Source organism: Misgurnus anguillicaudatus, chromosome 3 (assembly GCF_027580225.2).
Source record: "Misgurnus anguillicaudatus chromosome 3, ASM2758022v2, whole genome shotgun sequence".
Taxonomy (NCBI): Eukaryota; Metazoa; Chordata; class Actinopteri; order Cypriniformes; family Cobitidae; genus Misgurnus; species Misgurnus anguillicaudatus.
In genome coordinates, this window is record NC_073339.2 from 38,040,676 (window position 1) to 38,058,884 (window position 18,209).

Sequence of the window (18,209 nt, forward strand, 5' to 3'; positions counted from 1 at the left end):
AAGTCCCGCCTCTTTACCCATTTTTGGATATCCGCGAGTGACGCGCGGTGATGCACGGCCAAGATGGCGACAGCAGGCATCGCCTACTTTAAGCTTCAAAAACGATCTTTAGAAGCCTATGGGTGACGTCAAGGACAATATGTCCATTTTTTTACAGTCTATGGTAAAAAGTCATGAACGAATGTAGGGACTCAGAATCCAGACAACACTATAAAAGCGTATACTATAACAAGCATATACAGTTCCTGTATTGCCTGGTTACTCTGGCTGGCTAATACGGACTAAATAATTTAGTAAGAGTTTGCATCCTTACACACCTACACTGTTAGAAAAAATGTCATTATATTTACCCCAGTTGTCACTTGAACAGTACCCCATTTAAAGGTCCTATATGTACTCATAGTTACAGATATGTATACATTTGGTACCAATATGAGATACTAATATGCATCTTTAAGCTACTAATATAGCAATATATATTACTGATTTTGAACTACACTTCCATTTCCTTATTTTCACTACGACAGTCTTATTCAAATTTGCATCTACCCTGACAGCAGTCTATTGTTCTTCTTTGTACTGTTCTGCTGTCGCATAAAGATGCCAACACACTCCACTGGCCACACATGGATATGATCGAAAGCCATGTTAGGTACCCAGCGGCTGGATGTCTCTGTCTCATATCGGAGCCACCCAGAGGCCCCTAAACCAAATTTAGCCGTAGGAGCCTCACCTCGCCGCTGCCGAGCTGCTCTCGTTCCTCTACCCAAAGCCATAAATCTGGCCTCTAACAAACTTCAGAATACATAGAATACCCAAAACACGTAACACGGGAACTCTTCGTTCTCATGGGGGGAAGAAAGAGCGTGGGCCCCCGCTGTTTAACGGCCTCGGCCGGAGCGCCATCGTTTCGCATGTGCTGTGTTGTTTTAAGACTCAGTTTTTTAGCCTGTTACATGTCCCATGTGGCATAGTGAAAGTAATGAAAAGCAGACAGTCTCGCAAAATTACGAAGCTGAGAAAACTGTGGTTCATTTGTTTGAGGGCCCATTAAAAGGAGAACATTTTTCCAATCATGTAACATGACAGTCATCTGAGACATGTTTTGCTTTATGCAACTGGGAAAATATAGCTTTATTTGGAGGTGTTTCATACATGCTGTGGGCTAACTAAGGGATTGCCTGTTGAAATCCGAGTCAGGAAAGCATGAAGCAATTATGAATAGGTTTTCGGAATAAAACTGTGCTTAGCTTGTATGTCTGCCAGCGCCTGGCACTGACCCATTCACAACTGCTGTTGAACATGTTGGCACTAATATCATCTGCATTCTGATACCTTCATTAAAACATCACTGCAACAACTCCATCAACATGTATCCTATTTATGCTTGTCTGATTTGTTTCCATGGTGATCCCAGGTCTGGAAAATGAGCTGTCAGTCAGAGAGCGGAGTCCAGTCGAATAGGTGGGGTGAGCCAGAGGCTGACAGGCATCTCTATCATTATTCATACACATTATTTATCTTCTAATAGTTCATATAAAATGAAAGGAACGTGGTTATTTACTACTACCCTTATGTCGTTTAAAATCTGTACGCTGTTATTATGGAGCACAATAATAAAAATTTGTGAAGAATTTATGCACCTCTTGTCATACGTTGACAATGACCAGGGGTTTACAGATTAGATTAAAAACAACATCATAAAGGTATTATAACTCATCATGCCTTATATCAACTCTTCTGAAGATATAAGATATACACTTTAAAAAAGCTGGGTTGCATTGGGTCAAAAAGGAACCCAATGCTGAATCCAGCCGTTAGGTTAAATTAACACTGTAAGGGTTTATATTTGAGCCAACAATGGGTTAAAACGACCCAGCATATACAGTAGGTTAAATTACAACCCAACGGGGTTGGGTTCGTCTCTTTTTGACCCAACGCTGGGTTGAAAATGTTTGATTCTAAAAAAATAATTAACAATTCTTTGTTTCGTGGTTTCTTAAGCTGGCCTTTATATTTCGGATGCAACAGCCTGATGTCATGAGAAATTTTACATATTTTACAGGTTGGCTAATTCGTATCCATTCATACGAAGTTAATCGCGCAAAATCGTACGATTCTCGTGAAAAAACAACAACGACGAAACTGAACCCCTCACCCCGCACCTAACCCCAAATCGTACCAAAACGTATGAATGTGGTCGTATGAATTGATACGAATTAGCCCTCTCGTAAAATATGTAGGAATTCTCGTGAGAGAGCGTTGGATGCAACTGTAGACTAGATGTTTGTGTGAATGATAACACAAATTTTAGTTTGTTTCTTAAAGGGGTGGTTCAATGGTATTTCAAGCATTCTGACTTATTAACACAGTTATAGAGTTGTTTCCTCATGCTAAACGTAGGCAAAGTGTCAAAACAGCAGTTGGCAGTATTTCTGTGCCGAATGCACTTCGCCAGGGTTCGTACAAGTTTCGGAAAGTTTTTTTTTCGATTACGGGTCCAGCTGACATTTCAGAGGTTTATATACGCATTACTTTTTTTATGGGCACTTTCACGTCCCTAGTATACTTTTGGCTTTATGGAAACAACGGATTTAGTTAATTATCGGGGGAAGCAGCAGAGTTTTGCATGTGTGTTTGATGCACTGGATTTTCCCAACCGGGTCATGAGTTGCATGCAGTAAGTAAGACTTCTGTCTTATGTTGGAAATAGTGCATATTATATAAATGACACGAACATGTAGTGAATCATAAGTTAAACAGTGTTGTATAATGTTGCATGACTCGTACTCGCTCCTCCCGCGGTAGTAACTCCTGCTTCTTCATTTTTCGTACGTTATCGGAAAGATTCGGTTAAGCTAATCTTTCTTTTATAAATCTGATTAAACTAAAGACACTGCGGAGATATTAAGGATGTAATACCACTCTATAGGTACTCCAGATTAACATCAAAAATGCCGAAACAGTTATGTGAGCTTTAAACAAACACATCATATGGCTTCAGAAGGTATGAAATAGTTGCAAAGCTGTACTTTTTGAAAGGGTATCGCCCCAGTGACAGCTGGGGTACATATTTTGACCATTTGTTCTGGCAATGTAAAACAAGAATGCGCGTTGCTTTTATAAAACGTTTGATCTGCTTCAAATGTTGACTAGTGTAGTTCTGGAGTCATTTGGATAAGTTTTTCTCCTTTTCGACTTTTTACAGTCACTGATTACTATGCAGTTTCGTCTTACAGCAAGAGATGCAAAACGAATGTTTCAAAAATGTACAATTTCTAAAAAAAGCATGTTTGTGGAACGTTTAGAGTAAATACTGATCATGTGTTTGGCTAAACTGCTCCTTTAAATTGACTTCAGTGGGCATGTTTTTCATTTATGGTTGGCAGTCGCAACACATACAGATAGAACAAAAAAGTCAGTGACATCTTTTTTTCGTTCCTGTCTTTCATTTGTCTTTCCCTCTCTTCTCCTCATCCTCTCATTCTTCAGAAGAAGCAACCTCAGCAGACATCAGTGTCAGGATGATCTGTCCTGGGTGATGGTGCTTGAACTGGAATGAGACATGTGTATTACTCATTGCCTCTGTGTGTGTGTATGTATGTATGTGTGGATTTGGCTTTAGGGAGGTGCATGAGACTGACTTTAAGCAGGACTAAGTTTCATACAAGAACTGAGAAGAAAAAAAAAATTCAGATGAGACTATTCAATATTCATATTCAATAATGTGTGAATTTTGCATGTCCATTAACATCATAACCCTATTAAACAATCCTGAAGGAATAATATTGAAATTTCTGGTTAGGCTCTGATATCACACTATCCAATAAAAGAATTGAATTAATAAAATCCTGTAGCATTCTTTTTTGACTCTGTTAGTAGGACCAGTATACAAATGAAACACTTATAAAGAAAACACTATTAACAAGATTATAGCTACCCAAGAAGAAATGATTTTAGTAATGCAAAGGTCAGATTCCAGGAAACACACATACTAATAAACTGGACAGCTTGAATGCACTTTAAGTCACTTTAGATGAAAGTGTTTGCCAAATAAATGCATAAATGTAAAAGTATAATCAACAATAGAGTTAAGTAACCATCTGTGTTCATACAATATACAGTAGCCTACAGTAATGCACATTATCTGCACTGTAAGCATTACGCTGTCTCTGCTGCGGGTGGTTCTCGAGTGCAGCTGTCATATCATTTCCACAAATTAGCCTGTACATACACTAACTTGTAGGTTTATTGCTAGAGTGAATTACAATACTCGGCCACCGTTAAGAAAGCGCGTCTTTGGTCCCCGCGCAATAAATTTGTCACCCTCTCCACGACACGCAACTCAATATGGTGCCCTTAGAAGTGCGCGCAACATGCATCACGCGAACAAACAGCCTCTCGAGTCTTGTTATCCCGCTTCTTTTCCAATTCAACGACTCATAAAGCAGTAAAAGTCCACCCTGACCAGGGCGAGGGGACGCAGTTTGCTCTTTGGCCCGGTATGAATAACAATGCGCATTGTAAGCGACCTTTGTGGCCGGGGGTCTATTGAGAAAGCGAGACGCGGCCCGCCTCGAAAGAGAAAAGAAGGAGAAGAGAAAGAGAAAGCGCTAATCGAATGAGGGATAATGAGACAGACCGAGCGACAGATGCTCGCGTGCCTTTACAAGGACAGCGCGCGCTCGTTCACGCGCATTCCGGTAAAAGGAAAGTGCGCTCGTGAAGTTTGGATGGCAACCTCGCTTCACCTGCTGTGGCTATTGTGAATACAGACAGAATATCAATGGCGATCCATTGGTTGAGTTTATGGCACATGTCAGGGATGCGCCTCTGTCACATAGATTGAGACGCAGTGGCCTCATATGGCGTTGTAAAGTTGTACTGGCACCAAAAATGCAGATGTTGCTTTCAGAGAGTGTCTGTTCTTTCACATGTTCATTATGCCATCTATAAGCATGTGTTTCTCAAACCTACCCAGTCTCCTGAAGATGCGTATAAATAGCACGAAAAATCGTGCAATACATACGCCAAATTCCACTTTGGCGTGCATATGATACGCCAGTCCTTCACATTCACTTAAACGAATGGAATCTTTTTTTGTCGTTTTATTTATTGGTTTCTCAATTTCTGTTTTTTTAACCATTTTCGCTTGGGTTAGATTTAAGATTTGCTTAAGGAGGTTATTTAATATACAGGTTTCTCCATGTTTTTCTCTATTTTTAAGCCATGGTCGCTTGGAGTTGGGGTTAGACTTGGAATTTGGGTTAGGATGTCATTTTCTATATAACAAAAAGTTGTTCTAACCCTAAACCCAAGCGACAATGGTAAAAAAAGAGAAACCAATAAATAAAACGACAAAAAAATGCACCATTTAAGTGAATGGGAAGGACTGGCGTATCATATGCACGCCAAAGTGGAATTTGGCGTATGTATTGCACGATTTTTACACTTCGTGCTATTTATACGCATCTTAAGAGGACATGTGGACTCAAAGACTTTCAAAATGTACAAAAAAAAAAGGTTTAAAATAGGACATCCACCAAAACATGCGTTTAACTAAAAAAAAAAAAAAAAAAAACATTTCTTGGTGTTTTTTTGTTTGGTAATAAAAAATAAAAATTTCTAGTTATGCCAAGCTTGTGAATGTTTTATTGAGTAGAAATTAGGAGTGGAGGGCTTTCAGATATTGTTGTTGGCAATGGGAGGCCTAAAAAGTCAAAAAGGTTAACATCCAAGCCTGCTCAGTCGTGTGCATGTATTTATATAGGCCAGAAAAAAAGAATTTATAGCCTATATATGGTTGTGGTGAAAGTTGCACCTGCCCGTGTGTGAGCTGGCTTAATGCATTTGTTTCATTATGGCATTGTTCACAAGTTTAAATAGGTTATGTCAGATGAAGGATTTTTTCCTCCTTTTTATAAGCCAGCCCGTGTCTAAGTGCATTAGGCTGGCCGTGCATCTGTTTTTACTTATCACACTTTTTTTAGAGTGTGTGATTTTTCATGCCACACTGCGGGCATTCCAGGATCCCAGAAATTCGGCGCAGACTTTGACGTCTTTGTTCAGGCAATGTGATTAGAGCAGAGGTAATTGCATTAAGGCTTGGGAGCCAAAGAAAGCGTTCGCCCGTATCAAACCTGGTTAAAATCGTCCTGCTAAAATCGTCCTGCTGAAATGCAGACGTTTCGCAAACATGGTGTCTTGTGAAAAGAATAAATTCAACAAAAGAACGCAGTGGGGTCAAACGTGCGCCTTATGGTGACGCAGAAATTAAGCACTATAATCACTTTCCCAAACAGTCTCCCCGAACACCCCGGTGTCTCCATACAGGCCCTTTAGTTTGTTAAAGCACATGAAATTCCAGACTTGGGAAAAGAGGAGCAGCATGTGTGTCAAATCTGTCGCCAAAGGGCTTTTTATTAATCCAAGCCCAACTTCTGTGCGTTTGATATGGTTGGCTACATTTCCACGGGTTAACATATCGCCATGGGAATTTGAGTCAGAGTCTGGAAATAGGCCATTTAATGTATTTTATTCATCCGTGTGCCCGTGAGCGTGATTGGGCAATTGAATTGTCCTCGTTTTTACACTTCCAAACTGAACTAATTCTCCTTCATAGTTTAAACTGAGAGCGCGTTGTGTTGTCTCAGTGAAGAACCGTGACCCATGCGCAAATGCAAGCGACCCGGTGCGGCTCATGCTCTAAATTGCGCGTACTCTCCTTAAGCGCTTACATGCATGTTAAGTTGATATGTTTCGAAGATATCACGCCAAAGGCTTGTAAAACATGAATATTCACGTGCAAAAGTTGTTTGTGCGCGTGAGCATGCAGGGTTTTATTCTCCATCAAAACAAGCGATTTGACACACAAGCTTAATCCCCAGTGATGGCAGATGACTGGTGTGATGCGCGTGAGAAAACTCGCGCTCAGAACAGAAAGCGGGTGAGACTAAAGGGAAATGCACTTAAGCTTCTTTGTGGCATGTATTAGCTGATGCAAAGATTAATCCAACATTGAATTACTTAACTGATGTGTTCACTTGGCCATACATATCCCATACCATTAATATATCCTAGCTGCGCAAATTCACCAAATATGCATTTAATACCCTAAAAATGCTGGTTGTTTAAATCCATGGTTGGGTAAAATATGGTGACCTTTTTAGATTGATTTAAACAAACGGTTATTTGTCCACATGCTACCCAACCATGGACTGAAACAACCCAGCAATTTGTAAGAGGAGTGCGTTAAAGAGGAAGGCATGGCAAGGAGACACACAATTCCAATACAGGTCATTTAAAGTAGTTTATAGAAGTGATATACAGAATGAAAACTGCAAAGAAATGCATTACAGTAAAATGTAAAAGGTCTTTAAAGGGAATATCAATAAAGCTTAATATAAAGGACGGTAAAATGACAATAAAAAGACATTAAGTTCATCATAACGAAAAAGGCACATAACATATAGAATAACATATAAAATTGTCATATACTTAAAGTGAAAGTTCAGCTATTCCTAAATTATGCTTATCCTTTGTTGAAGCGCGCTCGGGAGAGAGAGGGAGAGAGAGAGGGGGACGGGGGGAGACCCTAAAGGGCGGAGTTATCCACTTCCTTTCTCCCCTTCATTTAATTAGGATCTATAGTGGCTCTGTGTTGACTGGTCAGTCGCAAAGAGAAGGGGTAGCGCGTGATTTAGGAGAAGGGTTTTGTCTGAAGACGTGGCTCAAAAAGGGGTTTTGCTATTTTGGGTTAGTCAGTCAAATACTGTCTTTAGACAGCGGGAGACAGATACGCGCACACAGGCTCTCCAGACGGAGGTTGCGCTTTCAGTCTCTTGATACGCGCAACAGATTTCTGCTTAGTGACAGGGGGATATGTGGTTTTGTTTTTAACGCATGTGCTCGTTTCATTTTTCGTCACTCAAGATCTCTTCGTTTTAGGACATTTTAACTGGATCTGGAATTTTTGGAACTGGTACATGGGATGTTTTTGAAACGATAACAACACAAAGGATAGAGGCAGCTCGACAAAGGGAGCGACAATAATTTTAGGAGTTTATTTTTCGTGTGCGTGTCTGCTAGAGATTATTGGACACACAACATGGATACCAGCAAGGGTACGTTCTGTTGTGCCACTTTTCTCAAACTTGCTGTGCTTGTGGTACTGGCGCGTCACGCCTCGGCTAAAACCTTGAAATATCAGGTGTACGAAGAGCAGAGGGTCGGTACAGTGATTACGAGACTTAGAGAAGATGTTGCTGATGATTTATCGAAACTTCCGAGCTCAATACCGTTACGCTTCAGAGCCATGCAGCGAGGCAGCGCATCTCTGCTCTCCGTGCGCGACCAGGACGGTGAGATCAGCATCAGGACCAAAATAGACCGCGAGAAACTCTGCGAGAAGAACCTCAACTGCACTATCGAATTTGACGTTCTCACCCTCCCCACTGAACACCTACAGCTGTTTCACATTGAAGTGGAAATTTTGGACATTAACGACAATGCGCCACAGTTTGCGCGCCCCGTCATTCCCATAGAGATATCAGAGACCGCAGCCGTGGGGACGCGCATTCCCCTTGACAGCGCCACCGATCCAGACGTCGGGGAAAACTCTTTAAACACGTACTCTCTGACCTCGTCTGACTTCTTTAAGATTGAGATCCTAACCAGAACCGATGGCGCGAAGTACGCGGAGCTCGTAGTGCTTAAAGAATTGGACAGGGAGATGCGTGCGAGCTATGAACTCCAGCTCACTGCCTCAGACAGGGGCGTTCCCCCAAAATTCGGATCAACGCTTCTCAAAATAAGCATAGCTGACTCGAATGACAACAATCCGGTATTTGAAAAGCCATCTTATGTGATCAATTTGCTTGAAAATTCACCTGTTGGCACTCTGCTCATTGATTTAAACGCCACTGACCCAGATGAAGGGACCAATGGAAAAATCATATATTCTTTTAGCAGCCATGTCTCCCCCAAAATCTTAGAGACATTTAGAATTAATTCTGATACCGGTCACTTAACTCTGACAAGGAAAGTGGACTTTGAAACCACAAATTCATATGACATAGATGTTCAAGCTCAGGATATGGGCCCTAACTCTATGCCTGCGCACTGTAAGGTCATAATCAAAGTGGTGGATGTAAATGACAACAAACCGGACATCAGTATCACCATGATGTCTGCAGGCAACGAAGAGATAGCTTATATATCAGAGACGGCTCCTGTAGATACATTTGTGGCTCTGGTGAGGGTAGATGACCTGGACTCTGGGTTGAACGGTGAGGTGGAGTGTCGACTTCACGGTCAGGGTCATTTCAGGTTGCAAAAGACATATGAGAAGAACTACATGATCCTCACTAACGTCACATTGGACAGAGAGAAGAGGTCAGAGTACAGTTTGACAGTTATTGCAGAAGACAAAGGCTCTCCAAGTCTATCCACCATGAAACATTTCACCGTGCAGGTCCAGGATGAAAACGACAACGCACCAAGATTTGAGAAGACCAGGTATGAGATTTCAAAGGCGGAGAACAACTCCCCCGGAGAATTTCTGTCCTCTGTGCGGGCCTCGGATCCAGACCTGGGCCCGAATGGCCAAGTGAGCTACTCCATACTTGAAAGCGTGGTCCATGGTAGTTCCATCTCCACTTATGTCACCATTGACCCCTCCAACGGAGACATCTACGCATTGCGTACTTTTGATCGCGAAGACGTAAGTCAGATCTCCTTTCTGGTCCAGGCCCGTGATACCGGAAGCCCTCCGCTTCGAAGCAACGTGACTGTAGCGTTGACTGTGTTGGACCAGAACGATAACAAGCCGGTCATTATGATGCCACAACTGTGGAACCACACAGCTGACGTTCCAATCTCCAAATATGCAGAGGCTGGCGACATGGTGACGGTCATCGGGGCGATAGACCGCGACTCCGGTGCCAACGGTGACCTTTCGTGTTCCTTCATTGGGGGCAACGATGGAGGTTACTTCAATATAGACGCCAAAACATGTGAAATTCGCACTAACGTCAGCATGCAGGAGGTTCCACTGGACCACGTGGAACTGACTATACAGGTACAAGATCATGGAGCAGAACCGCTCAGCACCAGAGCCCTGCTGAGGGTTTCGCTTTATGAAAACATTGAGAACCACATGAACCCCCATCTGACAGGTGGTGGAACAGAAGACAACCCTCTGGATATTTCCATGATCATCATCATCTCACTTGGCGCAATCTGTGGCATCCTGCTGATCATCATGGTGGCCTTTGCCCTCCGCTGCTCACGGGAAAAGAAGGACACTCGCTCTTACAACTGCAGGGTGGCGGAGTCCACATACCAACAGCACCCTAAAAAGCCCTCACGACAGATTCACAAAGGCGACATCACCCTGGTACCCACCATCAATGGGACACTCCCAATACGGGCGCACCATCGCTCACCCACTTCCTCGCCCGGACCCGAACGGGTCCACATGGGCAGTCGACAGAGTCAGCACAGCCGCCAATCGCTGAACAGCTTGGTCACTATCTCCTCCAATCACATTCCTGAGAGCTTCGCCCTGGAACTTTCACATGCCACGCCCCCCGTGGAGGTAAAATATGCACAGGCTCACAGTCATAATTATGTTATAACTTATTCTCAACATATCTATCCATCTGTTTATACTCGATGTCAACACATCTGTGTCAACATAACATTCATGTCATTGTGTGGCGTTTTTGTGCTAACACTTTATTCATTTGTGAGTGTATGTGTGTGTGTGAACGGGTGTCGTCTTCCATCAGTATTTATTTTTATTTATGTCATCTGTTTTTGCTATAGCAAGTCTCACAGCTCCTTTCAATGCTCCATCAGGGTCAGTATCAGCCGCGGCCAAGCTTCAGAGGGAACAAATACTCTCGCAGCTACAGGTAAACTTACAACCAACTAACAAATACTACGCTTAAAGCTCTAACTCCTTATATGGGCAAGATGTGCTCTCCATAATATAGTGGAGTAGATGGGTAGTGATACTCAACCTGTTGTCTGGTGCTGGTTCGATCGGATTGGATGATAGGTATCCTAAAATGTTTGTGGTAGAATAGGACAGAACTTCCCTGTTGCCGTGGTCACCCACGTTCGCAGATCCTGATTGGACTGCTCCTCACATGAGGTCATAGCTTGCTTTCTGTGCCATTTTTTTTTTCTTTCCTCTCATCTGCGTTTTGTTCTGGGATCATGTCATTTTATCCTGTGCATATTGTTGCGACCATTGTTCCATATAATGACACATTTCCAATGTCACGTCGATGATTAGGAAGCATTTGTGCATGCTTTTGCCTTTTTGTCCTGCATGCATCTGCTCATATGAATTAAACATTTTAGGGGGCCATTTTTGGGTGTGTGATTCAGCACACCCAAAAACAATAGGTCATTGTTTACACTACAGCTTAATATACTTGCAGTCTGTAACAATTCAAATGGTTTTTGTCTGTCTGGTACACATGATGGGTGGGGCATGTGCTTTGCATATGCATGTTCAGAAACAATACAGTATGCAATACATAGAGAAAAACTTTGCATGGATTAGGTTAGAGTTTATACAATTAAACATCAAATATATTTTCTATATATGGTTGAATGAATGTGATTTTTTTAGATAGTTTATGTATGTATTGTAAACAAACATTGAAAGGTATTGTTTTTTATAACAATACAACCTGTAACTGTGAGGTTTTGTGTGAATGTTTGCGCAGGTACGCCCTCCAGGACATGGATAAGTTCAGTTTGAAAGATAGCGGGCGTGGCGACAGTGATGCGGGCGACAGCGACTGCGAGATGGGCCGCGATTCGCCCATCGACCGGTTGCTAGGCGACGGCTTCGGAGACCTCTTCCACACCGACGGACACCACCGTCTCCACCCTGGTGAGAAATGATCTCCGACCGGTCTTTGTGTTGTCTCGTGCGCCCATGAGCATCTTTATCACCCCGAATTATGACATTCATCAGGATGATTGCATTGAGCACATTGCTCGTTGACAGTTTATGATGCATATGTAACACACTGTTTATGATGACTTACTTAGTTTCATTGCATTGCAAATGGGCGATATCAAGATATAAATTAAATGGCTGGTTGCTCTCATATCTTGATTTCTGCCTTGACTTCCCATAAGACAGAACAATCACAGTTGAGATCTCCTTAATGTGTCCATTGTTTCGTCTACATGTTAGATTGATAGAAAACAAATGGTCAGATTCAAATGTGAACCATCAATGATGTTATGATTTAAATCTGTCATGATATCCACATTGGTTATATTCTTCCTGTAAGCCAACAATAGGCTTTATGCCCAGCTGCACTACTTCCTGAACTTCAGCCAGCTCCTTGTTTCCTGTCTGCCATTTTTGGACAAACTGATTAATCCAGGTGTGCCTGACCTCAGTAGTCACAACAACAATAATCAGACACACCTGGATTAATCAGTTTGTCCAATAATGGCAGACAGGAAACAAGGAGCTGGCTAAAGTTCAGGAAGTAGTGCAGCTGGGCATAAAGCCTATTGACTTTTTTCTCTAATAGCTTTAAAGGGATAGTTCACCCAAAAAATAAAACGCTATCTTTATTTACTCACACTTAAGTTTTACAAAGTTGTATATAAACAAATTTCTTTGTTTTGCTGAACACAAATGAATATATTTGTAATCAAGCAAGAAACCAATGACTTCCATTGTAGGAAAGAAAAAATACTATGGAAGTCAATGGTGCCCCAAAGTGATTTGATTACAAACACTGCTTAAAATGTCCTTCTTCAAACAAAGAAATGTATAGGTTTCTATCAATTGAAGGGTGAGTAAAAAGTATTTATTTACGGTTTAACGCAAATCGTTCATGAGCCCATTCACTTCCATATTATTCTACTATGGAAGTCAATGGGGCCTCTGATTGGTTTGGTAACAAATATTCCTCAATTATCTTCCTTCATGTTCATCAGAACAAAGAAATTTATACAGGTTTATAACAACATATAGGTGAGAAAATAATGACAGAGTTTTCATTTTTGGGTGAACTGTCCCTTTAAGAGAAGCTCCATTCATACTTAATGGACTACTCAGAAAGCCGCCTGCTTATTAAAGAGCAACCCGTGCAATACAATTTTCTTTAGAGAAAATAAGCAAAAGGAAGATGAGAGAAACAAAAAGAATAAAAGGGGAAACAAAGCAAGAGTAGAGAATGAGAAAATGCATGCAAGGCATGAGAAAGGATTTTGGAGGTCGGTGGGTTGGGGAGGGGCTGAGGAGCTGTGAGAAGAGAGAGAGAGTTTGTCATTGGCTGACATCCTTTGTTAAGCTAGATTATCATTCATTACTTTGCCAACGTTGCCTCACACGAATCAGATATGGCTGGGTTTAAAAACGAGAGAGGGTCTGAAAAAGAGGGGATAAAAGAAAGCAGAAATGGAAAAGACAAAAATTGACAATAAACGGCTTTAGTGAAGAAAAGGTGAAACTCTAATCGATGCTCACAGGTTGCTTTCTTTTTTACTATAAAAGAAGAAGAGCAAGGCTGAAATAGCGGCCCTCTGGGAGGAAAAAAAAGTGTGTGTGTAAGGGGGGTTTAACTGCATTGTGAAAGCAATTATTGTGAATTTTCTTCAGTTCAGATTTTGAAAGCACAGAGCTGTCACTCTAAAGAGAATGAATACAGGGAAATAACAGTCCAATCCACCACACAAGCACATACAGTGTCTTAAGCTTAAGAGAAAAAGTGATTGATTAAACACTGACATGGCAAAAGGTGGTGGTTAGAAAAATAACATGATTGCAGGCGAGCGCTGCACAAATCGAAGGCTTTTTACTTAATTTTCATGTGCATTTCAAATATAAAAGCACCGCAATTTGCAATTATATGAACCCAGAAGAAAATGTCATTGCTCATTGGTTGCTCTTTTGTAGGCTGGAATATATGGCCATAAAATAAAAGTCATTTGGACTTTCGTTGAAATTTTAGCTTTTGACGAATCTAAAAACCAACAGTTGCATTCTTAAAATTTTTTATTTAAAGGTGCAGTGTGTAACATTTAAAAAGATCTCTTGACAGAAATGCAATATAATCTACATAACTATATTATTAGTGGTGTATAAAGACCTTACTTAATGAACCGTTATGTGCTTATTACCTAAGAATGAGCCGTTTATATCTACATACACCGCGGTTCCCTTTACATTGAAATCGCCATTTTGTGCTGCCATGTTTCTACAGTAGCCCTAAACGGACAAACTGCTATACAGAGTGCATTTTATCACTTCTATATTTTGTCTTAAACAACAACATGTTTGTCCTGTGGCAGCTATCGTAGCTTCTCTATGCGTTTCGGTGAACGGATTGCAATTCACACTCTCACTGCTAGATGCCGCTAAAATCTACACACTGCACCTTTAACTCTAGAGGAGATGAAGAAGACCAAGTCGCAGTCTAGAAGAAGCAAATGAGACATTAACTCATTCACCGCAATTGACGAATTTCAAAGTGAAAGTGTAATACAGCTTTTATTCGCCAAACCGAATTTATCAAAAACGGAAGTTAAAAAGGTTTAATGATTGATTTTAAATGCCTTTATGTTTGATAGTCATTCTGAGTCTGATCTGAACATAAATTCCTTTACAAAAACGCAATTTTTTAAGCTTTTTGCTCAAAATGTTGTATTTTTGAAGAGAAATATCCATATTTCAGTGGTTAAAATAAGTGGAAAAAGTAAATATATAATGAAACGTTTTCCCCCCATTTTGTTTGTTTGTTTATTGTTTGTTTGAAAGCAGAGGGTGTGTTCTTTAATTTGATATAATTTGTATGTTTATATATTTATAGAAGATAATTTTTCCTGCAAGGAATTTTGTGAAACTTTTGTTAAAATCACAAAAATGCAGGTGGGCAACTTTTCTCAAAAAGGCTGGCGGTGAATGAAATGTTTTTCTTTCTCCCTCTGCAGTTATGAAATTGTGTACAGAGGAGTGTCGTGTGTTGGGTCACTCTGACCAGTGCTGGATGCCCTCCCAGGCGTCTTCAGATTACCGCGTTAACATGTACATCCCCGGAGAGGAGAGCAAGCCTCAGGTCATAGAGGACGACCAGCAGTCCATCGACTCGGCCAAGAGGAGCTTTTCGACTTTCGGTAAAGACCACGAGGACGAATATGGCAGCTCTCTGCTGTCGGAAATGAACAACGTCTTCCAACGTCTCCTACCATCTTCTTACACTGAGGTCAGAGAGACTGACGAATCCGCTGCTCCGCCCTCTTCCTCCGTTGCCATGGAGATAAGGAAGGGCTTCCTGCCGGGTAAAGCGTCGGCTTCTACCGGCTCCGCCTACCCGCAGGGCGTGGCCGCTTGGGCGGCCAATACACACTTTCAGAACCCCGGCGGCGCTGTGACGAGCGGACACGGCTCGACCAATCACGCGGCATCGCAGGCGCATTTAAAATGGCTGCCGGCGATGGAGGAGATTCCGGAGAACTACGAAGAGGACGACTTGGAGAGCGTGCTCAGTCAGCGGCAGGGAAAACGCAACGACACGAGACACGAAGTTGTCGACGCTAGCGAACTGGTAGCCGAAATTAACAAACTACTTCAGGACGTACGCCAGAGCTGAACAACAATCTGTGAAAGAACATCCCCCCCTCTCATTCTTAATCTTTCGCGAAATAAGTGAAATAATCATTTAAAGAAGGAGAGCGGGAGATAGTTCACCGCTGTAGCCTTGATCGAGTCGCATGTGAAAACGTTTCTTTAGTATCGTTTACTTAAAAATTTGAGATTTTAAAGATTTTTCGGTCTTTTTGTACAAACGTGAACACAATGTGATTGTGTACCTGCCTTTTCATTATTATGTTTTTTACTTCATATTTATATATAATGTATGTGTGTGTATATATATGTTTGTACAGAAAGCAATACAAATGTCTATTTTTTTATATTTTAGTGCATGTAAAATCAAACCAAGATTTGGATTTGTTTGTACACCGGAAAATGTTTAATGTGTGCGTACGGTTGTTTTTAATCAATACAGATTTCACAGTATATATAAACTATTGTCGGTGGTCCGGTTCTCTGTTATTATTGTAAACACTGAAATACTGAGTAGTGCTAAGGTTATCTTTCAGTGGTTTATGCATCAGCCACAAGTGACTGTGAATTTTCTTTACAAGGACTTCTCTTTGTCAAAAAACCTTTCCCTTACGACTTTACAATGATGTTGCATTGAAGACTTTACAAATCTGTTGCATTAAAGATATAGGCTTACATTTGGAAATCTCCCTTCTGGTCGTTTTTATCTCTTACTATCTCACCCTGTCTTTTTTCATTCATTATTTATTCTGAAAAAAAAAACCTTCATCTTAATTAGTTTTTCGTTTTCATTATGAAACCATTAATTCTGCCTTTTAAAATGTTAACCCTATTGGTTCTCATATCCAGCATGCATTACTTTTGGTGTGCTCCACCACATGTGCTGCTTTTACTGATAGCTCCCCCTCTTGAGCAGAGCAGGTATTGCAGTTTAAAAATAAAGATTCAAAACCATTAATTCTGCCTTTTAAAATGTTAACCCCATTGGTTCTCATATCCAGCATGCATTACTTTTGGTGTGCTCCACCACATGTGCTGCTTTTACTGATAGCTCCCCCTCTTGAGCAGAGCAGGTATTGCAGTTTAAAAATAAAGATTCAAAACCATTTTTCTGCCTTCTAAATTGGTAACCCCATTGGTTCTCATATCCAGCATGCATTACTTTTGGTGTGCTCCACCACATGTGCTGCTTTACTGATAGCTCCCCCTCTTGAGCAGAGCAGGTATTGCAGTTTAAAAAAAAAAAAAACGTTTCATGACCTCCAATAGAAGTGCTATTTAAATCATCCTTGCTCATAAAAATCTGATTCATTACTATCTTAAAATGCACATTTGATTTAGTAATAACATTTAATTATACGTGTGAGGAGAAAAAAATGGCTCTTTCCTGTCTTCACAGACCTGGAGAGGTGTAATTCTGCCATGATAGCACCCTATCATTAGCTATATTAACCCTATGTACTGTAAGCTCTTCATAGAGAGAATATGGGTTTAGATAAAACCATGCCATGCCCCCGGATGTTGTTATTAGTTATTATCATATCATATAACACTTATAAAACAAGCCACTGTATTTTATATTTAACATGAGTCTAGTCTAATCTTATAAGGGTGTTTATACATGTGTATGTGTGAGGTTAACACCTGTCGGTGTGTATAATTCAACAGCAGGCAGATGTTGAGGATTAGTAATCTGGAGTGTAGCCAGTCGATGTGATGCAGTGTGGATTCAACCACAACATAGAGCAGCTTTTATCCACACATAGATGCTCAATGTTAGTTATACTTTTTTTAAGTGGAAAGTGGGCTTTGCGCTCCTTGATTTTGCCATGTATAATGTTGCCACAAAAGATCTGACCCTAATCCTGCAATCTGACTGTTAAAGGAGCATTTCACCCACAGAAACATTAATCTTTATTGAAAGTGCGTCATATTTGTAGTTGAAATGTAACATACATTTTGAATTTGGTGCCTATTTGACCAAGAAAAGGGGTGTTTGTAGTCTCACTCCCTCAACAAAGATATAGCACTTCCTTCTTTCAATTATGCAAAATGATGATTTTTACATCATTGAAAGAAGGAAGTGCAGCACTGAAATCTGTATTTCTCCTGTCTCAGTGGCAACTGAGGAAACGATCCACAACCATTCAAAAACATGACTGGGGTTCTAACTATACAAAGATTAATCCAAATGGGTGAAGTGTCCCTTTAAGTTTCTTCTAGGACAAACATTAATATATTTCTTAATATATTATTGATTTTACAATGTCCTACTTGGTGAAATATTGGCGTCTGAGTCTGACTCACTTTCATATCACCATTTCAAGTAATTTCATTTTCATCTTAAAGGTGCATTGTGTAACTTTTAAATAGATCTCTTGACAGAAATGCAATATAATACATAACTATTTTATCAGTGGTGTATAAAGACCTTACATAATGAACTGTATTGTTTTTATTACCTTAGAATGAGCCGTTTGTATCTCCATATAACGCGGGTCTCCTTACATGGAAGTCACCGCCATGTTTTTACAATAGCCCTAAATAGACAAACTGTCCTACAGAGCGCGTTTCATCCCTACATTGTCTCGTGGCTACC

The 18,209-nt window shown here is 40.8% G+C and overlaps 1 protein-coding gene across 2 annotated transcripts; it reads left to right on the plus strand.

The window, feature by feature from the left end:
- The first annotated feature begins 7,578 nt into the window (after positions 1-7,578).
- pcdh18a (protocadherin 18a) lies at positions 7,579-16,295 on the plus strand. 2 transcript variants are annotated; one of them, XM_055205819.2, is made up of 4 exons: positions 7,579-10,597; positions 10,861-10,916; positions 11,742-11,911; positions 14,977-16,295. In XM_055205819.2, the coding sequence occupies exons 1-4, from the start codon at positions 8,108-8,110 to the stop codon at positions 15,633-15,635; spliced, it is 3,375 nt and encodes a 1,124-aa protein (XP_055061794.1). In that variant the 5' UTR covers positions 7,579-8,107; the 3' UTR covers positions 15,636-16,295. The 2 variants fall into 2 exon arrangements, with proteins under 2 accessions (XP_055061794.1, XP_055061792.1); XM_055205817.2 differs by having other exon boundaries at positions 7,581-10,597; positions 10,828-10,916.
- The last annotated feature ends 1,914 nt before the right edge of the window (positions 16,296-18,209 follow it).

What these genes read in the sequence shown, in the direction of transcription:
- pcdh18a (XM_055205817.2), top strand. Translation starts at nt 8,108, where the DNA reads ATGGATACCAGCAAGGGTACGTTCTGTTGTGCCACTTTTCTCAAACTT. An exon ending in ATGCCACGCCCCCCGTGGAG is followed by an intron (nt 10,598 to 10,827) that starts GTAAAATATGCA and finishes TTTTTGCTATAG; the next exon opens with CAAGTCTCACAGCTCCTTTC. An exon ending in ACACCACCGTCTCCACCCTG is followed by an intron (nt 11,912 to 14,976) that starts GTGAGAAATGAT and finishes CTCCCTCTGCAG; the next exon opens with TTATGAAATTGTGTACAGAG.